This window comes from Aythya marila (genome assembly GCF_965140915.1).
Source record: "Aythya marila genome assembly, chromosome: 3".
In the NCBI taxonomy this organism is placed as follows: Eukaryota; Metazoa; Chordata; class Aves; order Anseriformes; family Anatidae; genus Aythya; species Aythya marila.
Genome location: NC_139044.1, coordinates 9,401,271 through 9,420,261, shown reverse-complemented (window position 1 = coordinate 9,420,261; position 18,991 = coordinate 9,401,271). Strand labels below are relative to the sequence as shown.

The following is an 18,991-nucleotide window of genomic DNA, read 5'->3' as shown; positions in this document are numbered from 1 at the left end:
TGATTTAAAAAAAAAATCTTAATTTTTTGGTAACAGAAACAGGGTGAAAGGATGCCAAAGAGAAGCCAGATTTGTACATATATATATATATATATATATATAAACAGGCACCATTTGTGTAACTTCTGAATTTTCTCTTGTGGTCATGCAGCCAGACAGTGGTTTTTACTGCGAGGGGAATTCTAGTGACGATGATGTGGTCCTGAAAGAAGAATTCAGAGGCTTAGTAGTCAAACAAGGATGTTTACTGAAACAGGTCAGTATTGCACACCTTCTGTTTTCTCACTGGGATGATGATCAATAAATAAAAAATTACTCTTCTATACCTAAAAGTTTTAAAGAAGAGAGAAAAATTAGCTTATGCCATGTCTGCATTTGACAGGTTTAATCTTTGTCCTTCCTCCTTTTTACTCAATTAACCCATTTTGTAGCATGGCAGCAGGGCTTTTGTCCAGAGTTGCATGGTTTATTTTCTTAGTACAGAACAAGACAGCTTAGTGTTTTAATTAAATATGAGAGTGCTAAAGCAAGAGATGTGACAAGCAGGAGGTGTTTTAGCAAGGATATCTGCTTAAATTACACAAACTGGACGTTTGGTGCCATGAAGGAAACCAGAAAATATCTGTTGGGACCATAAGTACTTTCTGGTGGTACTCACTTGTATTTCTCTTGTTCAACCACATTACTCAAAAGCAACGGAAGAAACTGGATGTGAGTCTTTCTGCTAACGTTTACCCTGTCACATCCACCTCTGTCTAGTTAGTAGGAACTTCTTGCAAACAGCAGTAGTTAATTGAGAAACTAATATTTTGAAATACTGAGAGGAAATGATTCACAACAGTCTCCAGCAGTTAATCTGGATTTGGTCACCTTCAGTAAACTATGGATCACTGCTTGAGAGTGTCACCATTTCTGCAGATAATGCGTGTTCTCAAGACTGCAGCAAAAGATGGGGAAAACCTAGATCTGCTGGGAAGTGCTGTTACCCCAGTTACTTTGTGTTACTTTGTAAAATGAGTAAGAAGGTTTCATCTTCCCTGGTCACAGGGTTTGATTTCCTGGGATGTCTCCCAGGCTGTTCTCCCTGCAACTTCTATGATTTCTCATCAGGCTCAGGCTATGAATTGCAGGATGGTTGTTTGCATTGGAGGGGAAATTTCCTGTCTTCTAGGAAGAAAGGGGAGGACTAGATGACCTGGATGTAGTCCATGAGAGCTTAGAGTCCATGTGTCCAGTACGAGTCTGTGAGACTGTGGGCTGGCCCAGACTGAGCTCTCCCAGAGCTCCCAGGATGAGATCTCCCAGAGCTTGAAAGCTCTTAAACAACACTGATTGGAGTTGGTGGACTATAAGCCAGGCTGACTTCTTAATGTGATTTGGATGCCTATACCACTTGGAGCTAAATCTATTTGCTGTCTTTCTGCTTGGTCTACACCTGTGTGAGAGGCCCTGCAAAGGCTGGGTGCCTCAGAACAGCATTGCTGGAAGGCAGCAAACTGGCAGGGAAGCTTCCTAAGCCAGCCAGCGAGGGGTACTGTGGAGAAAGGTTAGGGTCTGAACCCTTCCTGCAGGATATATTGCAGCCATGTTTTGTGGCATTTAAACCTTGTTCTGACATCTCATGTGAATTTATTTTAATTTTTCTAGGGACATCGAAGGAAAAACTGGAAAGTGAGGAAGTTTGTTTTAAGAGAGGACCCTGCATATCTTCACTACTATGATCCTGCTGGAGTAAGATAGATTTGTTCAACTTTGGTTTATTTCCCTGTTTATTTGGTGGGTTTTGTTTTGGGTTGTTTTATTTTTTTTTTTTTTTTTTATTTTTTAAAGCTGCATTCTTCTAGAAATATAAGTGGAGTATTTGCTTGGGGATGTGTGATGGAAAAAGTCAAGCAGGATAGTGGAGCTGCTTGCGCTCACACTATCTGGCTGCCTTCTGGAAAAGCAGAGGGAAGGATGGTTTCTGGGGCTGGCATGTGACATTCAGACCTGGGAACAGGCAGCGCTGAACTGTGCTCTCACCTCTTCTTTGTGATTAATTAGAATTAATGTGTGGTCCCATTTGATTAAAGTGGATGAGGTTAAAAGAGCAAATCAAGGCTATACCATCATTTTGCAGTTTGTAATCAAGGTGTTTTCTGTGTCAGACTGAAACATGGCATTTTGTTTCTCATGTAATTCTTATGGGTCAAGGCCAGTTCTGAGAAAGGAAGGGGCATCACCGTAGACAAAACCTGACCCACAAAAGCTAGTGTCCAGATGGATTCAGACCACAATATTTATTTTGCCCAGCACTGCAGCAGGGGCAGAGCTATTGTTGTGAGTTTGGGTTCTCTAGGCTGTGTCTGTCCTGCTTGGCAGAAGCTGCCTAGATGTACTGGAGAATCAATGCTGAGGAGTTTGACCTCTGTTTCCAGCATCTTTCCCACTCCTGGCTTCTTGTCCCAAAAGGCTGAAGTGTGTCAGCTCATAGGAACTGCTGGTTTCAGGCTTATGTCAACAAAAGTGCTTCTTCACCCAATCCTTGGCTATTGCAATACTTCTTCCTGAAGTGTAGAAGAAGGCAAAATTGTAAACAAATGTATATCTGCTCCTGCTGCTTGTTTTTTAATAAACAAACGACAACAAAAACTTATAAAGATCTCTTCCTTATAACTAACCTGCTTTTCACTGTAACATCAAAGGAAAGACTATTGGTGGCAAAAGGTTTATTATTTTTTTCCACACCTTTGCTCAGAGCATGGTAAATAATCTGTAGATCCTGAATTCCAAATTCTGAATGATTTCCTATTTATTTGCAAATTTGCACACCTCCTACCTTCCGTATCAGACAGACTGAGGATACCCTGGTTTTCTCATTTGACATACAAAATCACCAAATGTTTTTGTTTTCATTCTGGAGTTTTAGTCAGATATTCACATGTGAAAAGTTTCAGATGAGTTGTATTTCATTTGGATTTCTTATCTTCCCCAGGGAGAAGATCCTCTCGGAGCAATTCACTTGAGGGGCTGCGTGGTGACAGCAGTGGAAGATATGCCAGACTGTAAGGAACCTTACTGAAAAGAGTTATAGGTTTTGTGTTACAAGTTTTTGCTGCGTTCTTTAAATCTGCCTGAAACCACAAGTGTTTTTTTTTTATTCAAAAACAATTTGCAATGATGCAGTAATTCTTCTAATTACTAGGCTCTCTTAATTACTGGAGGAGGGTACTGTGATAAAGGTAGCAAGTGGGAATCTTGTTTGTCAGCTGTTCAGACTTGTCAAAATGATGACATGGTGTCCCTATGTTAGGATAACTGGCCTTAGACAAAATAAGCTGAGTTCTCATTTTAATTCATGAATTTCATGTGGAAGCTTTACGTTACAAATGGTTGTGCCAACGACTTGTTACTCTACATGTTCTGTTCCCTCCCGAAGCTAGAACTTGTGGGAACAGCAATGGTTAAGCGTTGCTGCAAGGAACGAGAAGTGTTTGTTCAATGCATACTCTGCCCCACAGGAGAGACAGGCTATCATCAACAGCCAGAAAGTCTGTTGTCATCTCAGTGCCTGTGTAGGCTGTGCTACCGTCTATGAAAAGTGCCAGAGATTTCTGACATGACTTAAATCTCTTGTTTTTGTACCTGGCAAAGCACCGGAGGGCTTGGGTAATGAAAGCTCTCTGCAGAGCTGCAGATTTTTCCATGGTTGGGTATCAGTTGAACAAGGACTCCTGAAAGTGAAATGTGCAGAACTCGTGGATTTTTTCTCTCCAAGACAGTGACAGATCTCATGGATCCTATCTTGCAAATGGTTTCCAAAGGCATGATCAGGCACAGCTGTAGAAAGGAAGGGAATCTCTTTACAGGATGCAAAGGAAGAAACATTTTACATACAGGAATTTATTCTCTCATAGCTGACTTCCTTATTTCTTCCCTGTAGCCAAGAAGTGTGATGTTGAAAACAACCTGTTTGAAATCATCACAGCAAATGATGTCCACTATTACTTGCAAGCAGCTTCGTCCACAGAGCGTACAGAGTGGATCAAAGCAATTCAGGCAGTTTCTAGGACTGGGAAATGAAGATGATCCACCAGCCAGAAGACAGATAACTGAAATGAATCACTCCAAACAAAGCAGGAATTTTAACATTTCACTGAGAAAGCTGTATCATCCAGAAAGGCCTCCTAAGGCTTGTGGGTTGGGGCGGGAGGGAGGGATGGGTAGTAAGCTTCAGTTCTATCGTGGGCACTAACAAGCTAACACTTTCCACTTCTGTTATGGTAATATCTCTACTAAATTACAGCATAGAACATGTCACATTAGTGTGTGCTTCTTGTAAGAATTAGTCTACCTTGGGAAGGTTATGCCTTATGCCTTTCCCTGCTGCCACTGCAGACAGCAAGAATTTCACCATTACCAGGGGACAGAATCATGTTGCTGACTGTACGGAGCTCAACTAGTCACCTATAATTCAGCCTGTGTTGTGTTTCAGTATCTTCTAATAATTCAAAGGCTTCTTCAGACAAACTTTACACTTGCTTCTTTACCAGCCAGTAGTTTTTCTACTGCCATGTTCTCCCATCCAAGTAATATAAAATAGGTTTGAGGAAAGAAATTTACTAATTTGAAAACCTGAACCAAACCTTGATAATCCTTTAGTGTTAAGGAAAGGGAGAATGCAGACAATTATGGAAAAAAACATGTGGAAAGCACTTACAAATCTCTTGTGGTATTTCAAACATGAAGCAATCTGTCTTCCATATCCACTTGATTTTGACCCTTGCTAAATTTCTCCATAAGACCCTGCTCCAGGACCATTGTTTTTCTTCATCGAGGTCTCCAAAACAGTTGCTAGGGCGTCATCTACTGCTGATATGACCTGTATTTGAATTCAGGGTCTTGCAGGAGAAGGGAAAGGATCTATGCATTACTTGAACTACCAACTGAACTTCCAACAGAGGTGGTGCTGTTTAGGGTTTTTCTTTTTTAACCTAGAGCAATATATTCAATGCTTGGCTCTGTGCCTGAGTTATGTAAAAGAAACCTTATTATTTTTGTAACTGAAATAAATGTTATAATTTGATGGTATCAGGTTACCTGAGTAATCTTTTTATTTTTTGTCTTACTGTATGCATCAAACTTTGAAGTCTTTAAGCAAGAGCTGGAAGTCAAAGTAATACCAGATTCTGCATGTAGCCTGTTCCTGTTGCAGAAGGATGTTCTGTGTGCAAGTAAACTTCACAACCTCAAAATTTTAAATAAGGTACCTTATCCTTAAGAGTTCTTATTCAGATATCTTTAAAAATAAATGTGGAACTAAAGCTTACCTTCAATTCTGTTTCATTATACCCTTATATGCATGTATATGCATATAAGAAGCAAGGAATAAGAAGCCAGGAGCTGCTGTCATTTCAGCCTAGGGTATTCTAATTGGTGTTCAAGAAGAAACTCTCTCTGGTTCGCTGAAGCTGTAGTGTTACACAATGTTTTTGGTTATTTTAGTTATGTAGTATGAATATATTTTGCTGTAGCTGGACTGTGTCTTGGTCTGCTGGACCAGCCTGGCGATACAAGCCTGTTGGGGTCTGGAGCTTAGGTTCAACATGAAACTATGATTTTGGTGATCTACTTCATGCATTTGGGTCAATATAATTATTAACACAATGGAAAGCTATAAATACAGTGACAGACCACTATGTGGACTTAAAAGTAATTCAGGATAAATGCATTTTCTTTGTTTTGTTTTGTTTTTAATTGTGAGGAGAAAGGATATGAATGTATCATCTTCTAATTCACAAAGGCAGTAAAAACAGTTCATACAGAGCAGGTCTAAAGAGATGTGAGCCTAATATGTCTGAAGATCCTTTGCTTATTATCCTCAAACATTATATTAATGCAACTGCCTCTCCCTCTTGCCTGAGGAACTCCCTGTGGGTATGTTCATGTCATGGAGATGTAGTTGGACATTGGTCTCACATACCTGCGGAAGAACAGGTGCCTCTTTTCTGCACCCCAGCACAGAGTTCCTCTGACACTTCTGAAACTCCATAGGTATCAGCTAGTGCAGAGTGATGAGATTTGGACCTCAGAGGATTTCACCAGCCCCAAAGGTCTTGGGTCTTAAATTAGGCTCATAGCTCAGGTGCCCTTTGTACTGTTTCTCCCTCACTTGAACCCCAATTTCTTTGTTTATGGAGACAACAGACAGTTTGGCCTTTATTATTTATTTTTTTAACCACAAAGTGCTTGGAATTTCAGGATTTGCAGGCCTTGGCAGATCTATGACCTCAGTGGTAGAGCACAGTGAACACTGGCAATTGTCCATTATCCTAAAGGAAACATGAATTTTGCTCAAGAAGCTTCTTGTCCTTGGGGTTGAATCTGGGTAGGTCTCCTGTAAGCGTGGTAGAGCACCCCGTGCACTTCCTTGAATTACCTCAGGTAAATGATCAGATCCTGTTCTTTAATAAGCTGAGTTTCGCCTCAGAAATAACAAAGAAAATGCAGTCCCACTGAGGCAGCAGGCTGGCACAGACAGCATCCTCACGTCCATTTAGGACATCAGAGGAAATGGGCTTCTAGCAGGCATTTCCTGTGTCTCACGGAGGCTGACAGGATCACTGAAGCCTGGTCTGTCGTTCTGAGGAAGGAAGCCTCATGGCGCAAAGATACAGTTTGCTCAGCCCTGCTTTCTTGATAATTGCTTTGTGGTTGCTGCTCATTTTTGCTTCAGAGCTCACTAACGCAAAAATACCCTACAGCACAGGAAAATGAAAAATAGAAACTCACCCAACTTAGCAAACAAGGGGTGTAACTGTCTATTAAAAAAAAAAAATAAATTTACTAGTATTATACCTTGTCACTTTTCTCTGGACCCAGTTAAGGGTACAATTGCCCACTTACTAGTGATGTTTTCTCTGGTAGGCAATGGTAATCAGTGTATTTGTGGAAGAGCTCTGGTGTTTGCACCAGTCTATGCCAGTAAGTTCTCTCAATATGGACCCTCAGGTGGTTCTTCTTAACATACATCATGAGGATTTAAAGCTTTCTTTCTTTCTTGGAGAAGGATTGGAAATTTATGTTTGATGCTACCCTACTCTCATTTCCTTTCCATAAATGCTTTTATTTGCCTGACACTGGTACTATAAATGACTCCAGACTGTTCTTTCTTTAAATCAAGTTCTCAAAAGTCTTCACGTGAATAATGAGCTTCATGTTCCAGGATGAATGTGTTCTGGTGCATCCTCAAAACAGTCACAACAAGGAAAAAAAAGTACATTTCAGCAGGGCCCAGCCTTTTTTTGGTTGAGGCACCTCTCTGATAAGCTTTTCACAAGGAAGGAATTGGAGACAGGTGTTAATATGGGGCTAGTTTTCAAAGATGCTCCATTTTCAAACTCATGGCAGTGCTTTTGAAAATCAAAGGAGGTCTCTCAATGCCACCAGTAGCTGGACCTTAAGAATTGTGTGTGATACGACTAGAATTGTCACAACCCTTGAACGGAATAAAGTCATTCAGCAGACAGCCACTGGAGTTGCAACAAGGTGACAAAGGCTACTCAAATAGATGTCTGTGAGGAAAAAGGAAGATCAGTTTTATGCCGGTACGATTTCCAGAGATACCAAATAGGTCTTGTCCAAGGGAATTAAATGTTAAAAAGCAACTACAAGTATATAGATTATGAGGCCAGTCCAGTCACTCCGGAGATGTGGAAGGAAAGAGGCATGTACTGAATGCTTGCACTAGAGAAGAGAGAGCAGGCCTAGCACAAGGAAATAATAACTGCAAGAGAAAAAAAAAAAAGAGTAGGCCTTCATGTTCCATGCTTCCTCCATCTGTTTTCACCTTCTATTTAATCATACTTCCACACATGCAGCAAATATTCTTTCAACACCAGTTCCTTTTCTCACTTTTGACATGAATTACTCCTGTGTTGTAGACTAACGGACAGCAAGAAAAAAGAACCAACCAAACGTACAAACAAAAACATTGTGGAGAAGGACTATATTTATAGCCTTCAATTACTATAAGACATGTCTGGTATCATCTACAAGAAAGATCCTCTTTTGCTAGTCCTTGACTTGCCATAGTTTTCCCTTCCCTGGAATGCTGAACAAGTGGTTACTACAGCCAGGTTTTCAGGGATATTTATTAATTATGCATCCAAAAAAACATATGTAAACACAAACCTCCTTATTCCGTGGTTTAATAGAAAACTTTTGCATACACTGAAAAAATAATATCCCTAAGGCCTGCAACAGCCTATGAATCATTCAGCCACAGGTGTTGCTTCTTCCCATAATCTGATAACCTCCCACCCCAGGTGGAAGTAGTTCTGTTTTCATGTGTATATAGCAGTGGATTTCAAGAGCTTTTTACTTTTTCTGTGACTTTCTCTTGACGGGTAAGATTAGTATTATTTTGTTGATAAATGTCGTTAATCTTGTGGTGTTTTTTTTGCAGTGTATTGTCTTTGCTTCTACATGAAAGAATGAAAATGCGTTTCTAGATGTGTAATTGTTGTTTGTTTATGAGTCTTTAATGTAAGTTTGTTCATAAGGAAGAGGAAAAAACAGTGAAGGCTTCTGAGGTATAATTTAGCACGTACTATCAAGTTTTTCTTCTAGATGAGGTTTGTATTTGTGGTTATGGTACAAATAATGCTTTAGTGCAGTAATACTGTTTGTGTTTTTGGTTTTAGATCTTGTTTTATTACAAATGCTAAATAACAGGTTTTTGTTTGTTTGTTTGTTTTTTACTAACTTGTTCTCAAATGCTTTAGAAGGTCATAGAGGTTATTTTAAGTTTAAGGAACTTGCTGTACAGGGGTCTGGGTAACTGTTGTCCTTTGTAACATGCCTGTATTTCTTCTGAGTTTTAGGCTTGAATGATAACAAAGTTCCTTAGATGTCCTTTTTAGCAAGGGTCAAAAAACTTGTACTGTTGTTATGTTGTTGTTCTTCTTCTTCCTTTTAAACTGTAAAAGAAAATAGGAGTGAAGCATGAAAAACAAAAGGAGTAGATAACAGTCCTATGCTGGCTTTTGCAGTCAGTATTTCTGTAAATGCCTTCAGTTTGCATTTCAAAAAGTGTAGATATTTTGCTTGTGAACTGTTGTGGTCTTGTTGCTCTATAGAGGTTTGATTGTACTCGGTATGAACTTCTGTGCACAGTAGAAAGCTTGAAGCTGGGCTTATAATTTTCCCCTCCTATTTGGGTTTCCTGCTGCCTGAGAAGGGGATACGTGCTGTAGTTTTTTCTTCTCACCAAACAGCCTCTCTTTTTGGAGTTAGGGGTTTGGTAGTTTTAGCAGTCTGAGAAAGCTGTGTTGAATTTGTCCTAGGTTAAATAAAAGAGGAATATGTATGTGCTCTTACGTGTTAGCAATATGCTGCAATATTCTTCTCCATTTCTTTTCAAAAGCTATGATAAAAGAAAAAGCTTCTGTTTTGAAGGACTGCTTCTAGATTATATAAGTAATCAATTACATACTTATATTACTTAAGCTGTATGCTGAGCATTTCTTAATTAAGTGCCAGATATTCTCCCTTCAGCAGCAGGACATGGAGTGGAAAACTGTTCTGCTTTTTGTGGACTGATGTTGATAATGAATAAAACTGCTTTCTCCACTACCCAGCAGCATGGTTGCTGAGTATCTTGCTGCTATCCTTCTGGTTTTACTAGTGTGACAATGTGGAGCACAAAGATGACTTAAAAAGCAAGCAATAGGGGTAGGATCAGTGTTCTGAATGCTAATGTGCTGGTGCCTTCCCAGATTTCTTTGCCTTACAGCCACATGTGGCTCAGCTGCTCAAGGAGAGCCTCTCTGTGTTGTGGAGCCCTTGTAATGCTCCCACCTGGCCTCAGGAGTTGGTGGATTGGTGCCTGAAAGAGAACATCTCTTGCCACCTCTTCGGAAACATTCACTGGTGAAGAGAAAAATACCTTCCTCAGGAAAATGAGGCTTACTCCTGGTTGATGTGCAAAAAGAATTTGAAAGGGAGCCAACACACAACTATCTGTATCTGTCAGGCTTTTTTGTTGTTGTATGGGATGGTGAAGTGTGAATCTGAGGCGTGAAGATAATTTGAATGTGGTTACCTCATGACCCTTTGGAGCTATATGTTATTTTAGGAACTGCTTTATGCTTTAAAATAGTGGATTGGTAACCTGCAGGCCAAGTAAACAGAAAACACCCTTGAAAATCTTTGGCTGAAGACAAGGTTCTTTTCTTGTTGATTGTTGGACTTCTTGAAATAGAAGTTCTGACTTGGCATTAGAATAAGTATTTTTCCTGGATTGGAACATAAAACTTCCTGCTTTGTGTTTAGAAATGGAACTGTGGCTTTCCCCACGGTGTATCTGGCTCTGGTAGGCTTCTGACTTTTTTTCCATTCTATTTGGGAGAGTAACAGTGTATGAAGGCTGAGTGGAGAAAGACACTTCTCATGCTTCAGCTGGCTTCCATTTTAAGTGAAGTAGGGTTTAGTAAAACTCTTCCCCTTCCCTACATACTCTGCCTCTAAGATGGTAACACAATTTCCCTCTCGTTTTTTATCCCATTACAAGATGACTGAGAATGTAGGAGGGAAAACAATCAAAGGTAAATGCTGATGAAACTGATAGTTTTTGATAACAGTTGAAAGAGAGAGAACTTATTATTTTTTTTTTTATTTGCCTTCTGTGTGTTTTTCACCAAAATCTTCAATACACTGGAATTAAAGGAGAAGGGGAGAAAGAACTGGAGGTCATATAGTTTAATAATAACAAAAAAATCCTAAACTTGGTGCCCCAGTCTTTTCCTATTCCCAAACCCAGATATTAAAAGAACATAAAGAACTTAAGAGTATTACTGTTAGCCTCTTTATCAAGCCTACAAGAATGACCTATTACAGACTACTGGAGAATCCACTATACATATCAGTGCATAATCAGCTTTTTCATACCTCCTTCTACATAACAAGGAGAAGCTTGAAAATTCTTTAAGCACTCAGCAAGGTAAGAAAATCATCAGTTTTGTCCTCCAGTGCTTCTGCTACGTGTTAACGGAGGTGTTCTGCCCTCAACTACTTAAACTGATGGATCTCTCTAGATGCATTTTATGTGATTGTAAAAGTACAATAACACACACACGTATGAAATTTTGGAATAATATGAACCATTGTCATTATCAGATATTTAACACTTATGCAGCTTTCTGATTAATAGAAGGAAATACTTCATTTTTCTGTTATACCAGTGGTAAAATAAAGTAATGCCTTTCTTCAAAATTAATCTTGTCATTTAAGGAAGGATTTTTTTTTTTCCAGTTACATATACTGTTTCCCCTTTCTCCTCTTTCTTAGTTATTTTGAACTAAACTTCCTAGTCTAAAAGGGGCTAAGAGTTTGTGGCGATGAAACAGAGTAAAATTCAGATACCTAAACATAAATGTCTAGTGGTATTTTTAGATGTCCTACAATACATCACCACATGGTCTTTAGTCACCCCTCTAGAAGAACAGAAATTTCCTCTATCTCCTCACATCTGCTTATGTTACGTAGATGTTTGGTTGCTTCATGGGTCTCAAGTGGCATAGTCTCCCTTATTTAAGCATTTGAGTAAGTCCTGGCATGACTATCTCTTAAGTGCGTGTGTTGGTAGCAGATTTGCACATTAACTATAATTTTAATGAGCAGTGTAACTGCTCATCTGTAATGTCTACAGAATGGTGGTCTTTAAGAATAAAGGTGCATTATGGAAGCTGATTAGTTTGGTCAAAACTCAATATGAAACTTGACAGTACAGCTGATAACAGCAATATGCCACAAATGGCTATATGTAGTATCTCAGGAAATGTTGTCATTGGATCTTCCTAGCTAACTTGTGTAGTGCTCTTTTTTCTTTAGCATTATCATAGCTTCCACTATTTTTCTATTTTAAAAAGTTCCTCAAACGAGCAGATGAACAAAGTTTCTGTGGGAGTACTGTCACACTTTTTTTTTTTTTTTTTTTTTTTTTTTTTTTTTAGCATTATCTTACGTAGCTGATATGTTTTTACTTTTCTCAGCTTTTTCCCCCCCCTTTTTTTAGGGTTAAAAGCTTAAGGTGGCTGTTTTGTTTGTTTGCTGTTTTCCCTCTGTTTCCAAGTTGTTCCATGTATACCTTCAATTCAGATTTCCACTTGAGTCTTCCAACAAGTAGCTGATAACATCCTTTGGTCTTCTGAATTTGGTATTCTGAGGTCGCTGAGATGTTTAAAAACAGCATTTAGTACCATGGCTAAGAGATTGTGTGGCCTGTAGTGGCAAACAGCAGTTCTTTTGGCTGCTTTTTTTTTTTTTTTTTTTTTTTTAAGAACTACACATGAAAACCAGCACATACGGTTCTAACAGTATTTTTAAATGTGGATCAAAAAAAGCTTATGTTGCACCTGATTTGCATACCCCTGCAGGCTGGTTTTTATACACGTAAACCAGCTTTGTAAATGAATGGCTGTTGAAAGTCGGTGGCACTAAAGAACAGGACAATTCTTAGGAGTTAGAGGGGACTGCAGATAACTACTTGGTATATAGAGATGCCCTCCCAGTTCTCATCTTGATACATTCCTCTGTTTTGCTGTCCCTCACCTCTCCCCTTCTCACCCTTCTACCCACAGCTATAGTTTGTGTTTTTTTTGGCTTACCAGAATAATAGAAGTGGGACTGGCCACTTACCCTGAGGCCTGAGAGGGGGGGGGGGGGAAAAAACACACCACCAAATAATTCTTATTTTTTTTTTTAATGTTCCGAAGCCTCTGAGTCTCAGCTTTAAGTACAGTGGGTGATTTTGTCCAAGGTTTTTGTGGCAGACTTTGCAGTTGTTTCTCATTGTACTGCTTGTTCAGAAAAGTGTCAGGACACTCTTGAGAATCTGAAATGCCTCCATCCAAATTAACATAGGGGGTGGAAAGGCTCAGGACAGGGTCAGCTGCCTCAGTGCATAAGGTCTGTGAAAAATGTGATCAAGGCATGCTGATGGGTGGATTTAAGCTTCACTGCTCTGCCTTCAGATGGGATAACTCACTTGAGACTAACATCCCAGAGGCGAACATGATAAAGATATGAAATGCTATTGCCTGCCCATTTGGAGAAACATTTTTCCTGACAAAATTCACTTAGAAATGTTACTGGTCTAATGAAGAAAAGTCTGTGTTAATTAAACATAATGGTGCTTTCTTTTTCAATTAGTCTGAGTGTTAATGCCAGTGGCCCTAAGCCACATCCTGCACCATGATGAAATAAAGCCACACTTACGGCTCCTCCCTCTAGAAATGGAGCACTGCAGTAGTGAGTAGTTGCAGAGGAGGTTCTAAAACCACAGACATTTTGGAAATACAGAAATAAAATATTTACCTCAGGTTCAGCTTTGATGCTGGGTATTTTGACGTTAAGCTGCGTGCAGCAGCTGGAGACATTTTGTGCAGTGGAGAACCTGCCTTTTCATCCTAGAAACCAGCCTGGTTTGAGTTGGGTGCTGGGAGAGGGTGTGATATTTGCTCTGCACACAGACTTCACGTACTCTCTCAGAAAGCCTCTTCTGAGGGAGATTGGAGGGCAGGACGATGAAAGGCAGTAAGGCCGTGTGGCTAAGAGGGTGCCTGCAGCATCCTTCTGCAGCTGAAATCTCAGAGTAGCAGGGTGGTGTGGGTATTTCAGGGAAGGTAGGTGGTGTATGCTAAAATACAACTTTCCACTTCCTCAGAAGCTATGGGTAAGAGAGCTTGGTACTGAAGCAGAAGGAAGGCTTCACCGGCCACCTCGGTGTGAGGATAGCTGGTGCGTGTCCAGGTGGCTTGTGCGGGAGTAGGCTTAGCAGGTGAGAAAGGCATCCCTCCCCAGGGAGCAAAGCATTAGCACTAGTTTAGGCATTTTTGTTTGGAGCTAGGAGGGTGAAGAGGCAGGCAGGAATGACAGCTGGTGGTGTAGGAGGTGCTGCTGCTTGGAGGTAGGGATGCTGCTGGGGTGTGTTTAAAGGAAAGGGTGTGTTCAGCCGCTAGTTGGGCTGAAAGCTGAGTAGGTGGTATGAGGGCAAGTAGGGGAAGACCAAAAGTGATTGAAGAAGACCAAAACAGATTAAACAAAATCTCAGGAGGGAATTAAAACCTCCCTTAAGAGGGGAGAGGAAGCAAGCTTATTTTCATGAGAACTCATGCTTACTGAAAGAAAAGCATGTGGGAGCTGTTTGTGAGAAGCTCACACTACTGCTACTCCATGTTAAGATCTAGGCCTTGTCTAAGTGTGTAGCTGAGTGCTTAACACCTAACGTGTTCAAAGAGGTATATGTTTGTCTCAGGATATAAAACTTGATAGCTGATGTGTAGGGAAGGGGCACGAAGGAGGTGCTGATAACTAGCTGGGAGCTGAGGAGAACGGTGAGAGACTATTGTACACTTCTGTATTACAATTAATAACTTGAGAATATACTGTTAGCGTTATTCATAATTTATATGCACCTTTTTCATTTCTGTCTCTCTTGAAGTTGGGGACGTGGTGAGCAGGGAGTAAGGCAGCATCTTCAGTGGAATTTTTTTTATAAACTGTGGTAACTAGCTGTAGTCTTAGAGCAGAATAGCTAAAAATAAAGGAAGCAGTGTTCACAGTTCATTGAACTTTGCGCTACACCCACCGTACTTAGCTCCAAATTACACTTTAGCCATGGTGGTAGTGTGAACTTTGAGTGTTGCACCCATTACGGTTAATGCTGCAGTCATCCCACAAGAACAGCGTCACCTCTTTAGGCAGAAAAGAGAGAGGCTATGCATCTTATAAACCTTACAGCAGCAGTGTCCACTGCTACCTTACGTTATCCGGTCATCACCTGCCATGCAATGTTGTTGACAAGAACAGTGTCTGTTAGAATTTATTTTTTTTTTTTAACTGATGATTTAGAAAAGTCACTGCTTATGAATTGAAAAAGCTATTTTAATGGGGGAAATACAGGAAGCTAAGGGAAGTGGAACAGTTTTAGTCAACTCTGAATGCTCCAAAGTAGGAAGGGAATCAAATAATATATTGCTCTTGGAAGCATTTTAAAACTACTAGCTTCACTTGGCTGTTCTGCTCTTCTTTTGCCTTGGTAAGGGCACCTACCCGACAGACTGTGAGCCTAGGCTCTTACAAGAAAGGGGGATAAAAATAAGTTTTCACTAGATAGTTTGCAGTGGTTAAATAACAGTTCAAAACCATTTACAATTTCCTTGTATTTATTTTCTCACTGTTGTGTTGTCTAAGTACCACCACCATTTAAAAAATGGTATTGGATCTTAACCCAGAGGATGATGGCATTTATTTTTCCCTGAGATGAACTGCTCTACTGCTCCATCTAGTGTTACTGGGCCCTACTAATGGAAGAGTTGGACCTTGCTTCAGTAACCCTTGCATCTAGTTTAAAGGCTGGATCTAGAGCTAGTGAACCTCGAGTTCTCAGCAGGATGCTTGTTTGTGTGTTGCCAGGAAATCTTTTGCAAAAGTCTGCAGTAGTAAACTTGTTTTTCATATTAACTAAATTTTTTCTTAGTTAATATTCTAAGCATTCTTAGTTTAATTCTAAGTAAGAATTTTCTATATAAAATTGGACCTAGATAGGTCACTGAATTTTATAGGAATACCTAAACCAATATGGACTCTTCCACTGTTTTCTACTCTTCAGTGCAAAATGTAGGTAGGGAAAGATGATGTGACATTTAAACCAAATTGTAATAAACTGTTCTTGTAGGTTTTTTTTTTTTTTTTTTGTTATGTAATGTAATAGGCATATCTTTTCCTAGGAGCAATTTTTAATGTCAGTGGCAAAAATCAGTGCTGGTAAAGCAGAGTTCATGTCATGGGAGATCCTACTGCAGGAAAAAAAGTTTCTGAATGTTTTAACTGTGTGAGATACCCTGGCTACAATCGTAAAGTTGACTTACTGTGTTTAAAATGATTTTTTTTTTTTTATTCCCTATCACATTGTTATATAAGTGGGGGAAAAAAATGTGTAGCTAATGACAGCAAGGCTGGGCATTAAGTGGCTGCCTCAGTCCTACCTGTTGCTTCAATCTGTGAGTCCTAATTCAGAACTCCTACAGCTGGGCAATAGAAATGCAGAGCTGCTGAGCACCAGCGCCTCCACGTGTGCAGGCTCAGAAAAGCTCTGTGAAGGCTCTGTCCCTTGATGCAGCCCCTGGGGATGGATCAGCTGATCGGTGGCTGCCCATTCCTTTCCAATATCTGGATTTGTCCTCCCCCCAGCCTTCCTTTGTGGAACACCATGTTGTGCTGCTGATACGATACACAGAGTGACACACTTTTTTTTAAAAAAACGTTTTTTTCCAAAAGAAGTGCAAACTGAAAGTACATTCAACATTTTCAACAATACAGCAGAATGTAAAATTTACAAACATAAAATTACGACTGAATACTTAGTCTTATTTAGAATTTACTTTTCATATCACTCAGTCTAATAAAGTGCAAATAAAAGTATCTCTTTTTCTTCAGAGCTTTCATCACATGCTTGCAAACACAACTAATTTAAATGTCAAAATATTTACAGTTTGGCTGTCCATGAGTTGTTGATGTAAGGTTCTTGAGTTGCAAGAAGCTGTACTGGCTTCTTATCTCTCTAGTTCTGCTTCCAGGATTTCTCCCCACGTGTCAACATCCATTGGATACATGCTTTTCTCTGGCAAGTTGTTTTGTGAGTGAATGTTACTGTATTTCCCACTCAGCCATTCTTGCTTTACTTTGCTTTTCCAGTAGTTTCTTAGTAATGTGATCTGAAGGAAAAACAGACAGCAAAAATCTTGGAAGTAAACCAATTCAAGCTGCATTCAATATGAGTAAGTTTTACATTGGAAGAGTAGTGCCAGAAAAACGATTTGGGACATGTCTCTGGTACCTGGATGCTAAGCCCAGAAAGCTGTACTGCTGCCAACAAGTAGACTTTGGTCTACTTCCATCTTTCTATCCTAAGTTGGGTAGAGAGTCACTTCTTGCCTCAATTCTTAGAGGGTGAAGATGATGGGGAAATGAAAACCCTAAACAGGAATTAATCTTCCTCCTTACTCTTTAAAAGAAATGGCTTTCACTTTCTCTTCCTGTTTAGGTTTATGACTTCTACCTCTTGCTTGGGCTATTAGTGAAGGTTGGACTGGTTCTTCTACTCAGCCAGCCTTTTAGTGCAAGAAAATGCTAGCTCAGTGTATTTGTTGGAGGGGAATTTGTAATAGACGCAAAATAGAGAACCAGAGGGGAGCCCTTTGGAAACTGTTGTGCAAGAGAGGAAAGATAGTTGGAGGGCAACAACTCCCTGCTCAAGGCAACAAGTGTGGGAGTCCAGATTTTTTTTTATATTTTATTTTGCTCTTTCTCACAGATCCCCTGTTCCCCCACTTGAAAATGCCCCAGCTACATTGAGGTGGGGATCACCCTTTAGATAGCTCAGAGAAGTAGCCATTGCTTCCCTGATCTACTTCAGTTTGTAGGCTGGACCCAACAGTGACAGATCCTTCCAGTATGTTGAGCTCCTCTTGCTTCAGAGAAGCTGTAACTAGGAGTGTGTGTGTGGGGGAGAGAGAGCTCCAAACAAACTTCACCCAGCTCCTGCTAGCTCCTTCTTTCCCATTTTCCTACCCCAGATTCTTTTTCCTGGTTGCACATAGCTTTGCCTCAATACATTTTGAGCAATCAGCAATGTATCCGCAGGAAATCATTCTTCACAAGCAGACCTACTCCACTGAAATACAACTAGAGAACGTATACTGGCACGCAGGCTACGTGCTTTTCTCTCCCTCTGCCCTGTGTATTAGGATTTGGGAATTCTCTCATGTTAGGGCTACTCAGACTTTCTGATGGGATGAACAGACCCCAGTGTTGAGGTTATGCACACCAGCTAGATGGGCAGCTCTGGGGCCTTGAGGAATACACAGAATAGACTGAGTGAGCCAAGGGTGGTTCTGGGTAGCAAATAGCATAAAAGAAGTAGGAAATGGGAAACTTATTTGTGTTTAACCAGGTTTCCAGTTGTTTGATTTCACCACTGAGCCACATGGGTGTTACAGGGGTTCCCCAAGCATCTTGGACAAATAAGAAATACTGATTTGTTTGTTTCTATTATTAATCCCAGAGGCTTCTGAGTTGCCAGCACTGTCACTCATGTTAAATTTACCTTCCACGAGTATCCATTGCCTCGATCGCAATCGATCTCTCGCTGACAGACAGCTCGCACAGTCAAGCAGTGATTTTTCCACAAGCAGTCATTATTGTCAATGGCGTGATTCCAGCTCCTGCATGTCATCGCGGCGTTGCACAGGCTGCAGATATCGAGCTCGCCGAAGATCTGCAAGCTGACCTCGGGGGGCAGAAGGGCTACGAAGTCCTCGGGGCTCTCCCTTTTCCTCTTGTCAGGAGGAAGGCTGGCCGGCTCCCCGCAAGGCAAGGGCTGCTTGTTCCTCTTGGGCGTCTTCTGCATGCTTCTGAGCCCTCGCCAACTCCAGCAGGCACACCTGATAAGGGAAGCATAACAATTACCGAGCAGCCACCGTGGAAGGGCCAACATCGCCCTGCTGCCACAACAGACACCGCCAGCCCCCCCCCCCTCACTCCTCCAGCAGCCTCAGGCGGGCGGGCAGGGCACCAACCGACCGCTTCGGCCCATTTTGGCGACGGCGTCGCGCCGGGGAGGCTCCCTGAGGGCGAACCACGCGGTTTTTGCCGTTTTTTGCAGCCCTTTTTTTGCCCTTCCCGCCCTTGGCGGCGCTGAGGGGCCGCTAACGGCCGCTGCCGACCGTTACCTCCCCCCCCCCCCCCCCCCCCACCTGTGGTCCGCGCGCCGCGGCTCCCCGGCTGTTTTCAAACACCTCCGCCATCAGCCCCTCGCCGGTGCGCTCCCTAAGCGCAGTGCGCATGCGCCAGGCCCTTTACCCCGCGAGGCATGCTGGGGGTTGTAGTTCTTCCCCCCCCCCGCCCGGCGCTGGGCGGCGCTGTGTGTATATATGGGGGGGGGGGGGGT

At 41.2% G+C, this 18,991-nt stretch overlaps 2 protein-coding genes across 3 annotated transcripts in view; one reads left to right on the top strand and one right to left on the bottom strand.

Annotated features, from left to right (window-relative positions):
• Window positions 1-4,183, top strand: part of PLEK (pleckstrin) — a 46,255-nt gene extending 42,072 nt beyond the window's left edge. For both annotated transcript variants that reach the window (XM_082757736.1, XM_082757735.1), the window contains exons 8-11: window positions 152-256; window positions 1,648-1,731; window positions 2,975-3,044; window positions 3,923-4,183. In XM_082757736.1, coding sequence (XP_082613862.1) covers window positions 152-256; window positions 1,648-1,731; window positions 2,975-3,044; window positions 3,923-4,062 — 399 coding nt within the window. In that variant the 3' untranslated portion in view covers window positions 4,063-4,183. The remainder of the gene's footprint in view (window positions 1-151; window positions 257-1,647; window positions 1,732-2,974; window positions 3,045-3,922) is intronic.
• Window positions 4,184-16,295: 12,112 nt separating this feature from the next.
• Window positions 16,296-18,865, bottom strand: FBXO48 (F-box protein 48). The gene is made up of 3 exons (XM_082755684.1): window positions 18,798-18,865; window positions 18,149-18,485; window positions 16,296-16,757 (listed from the first exon to the last, which is right to left on the bottom strand). The coding sequence occupies exons 2-3, from the start codon at window positions 18,449-18,451 to the stop codon at window positions 16,596-16,598; spliced, it is 465 nt and encodes a 154-aa protein (XP_082611810.1). The 5' UTR covers window positions 18,452-18,485; window positions 18,798-18,865; the 3' UTR covers window positions 16,296-16,595.
• Between the last annotated feature and the right edge of the window lie 126 nt (window positions 18,866-18,991).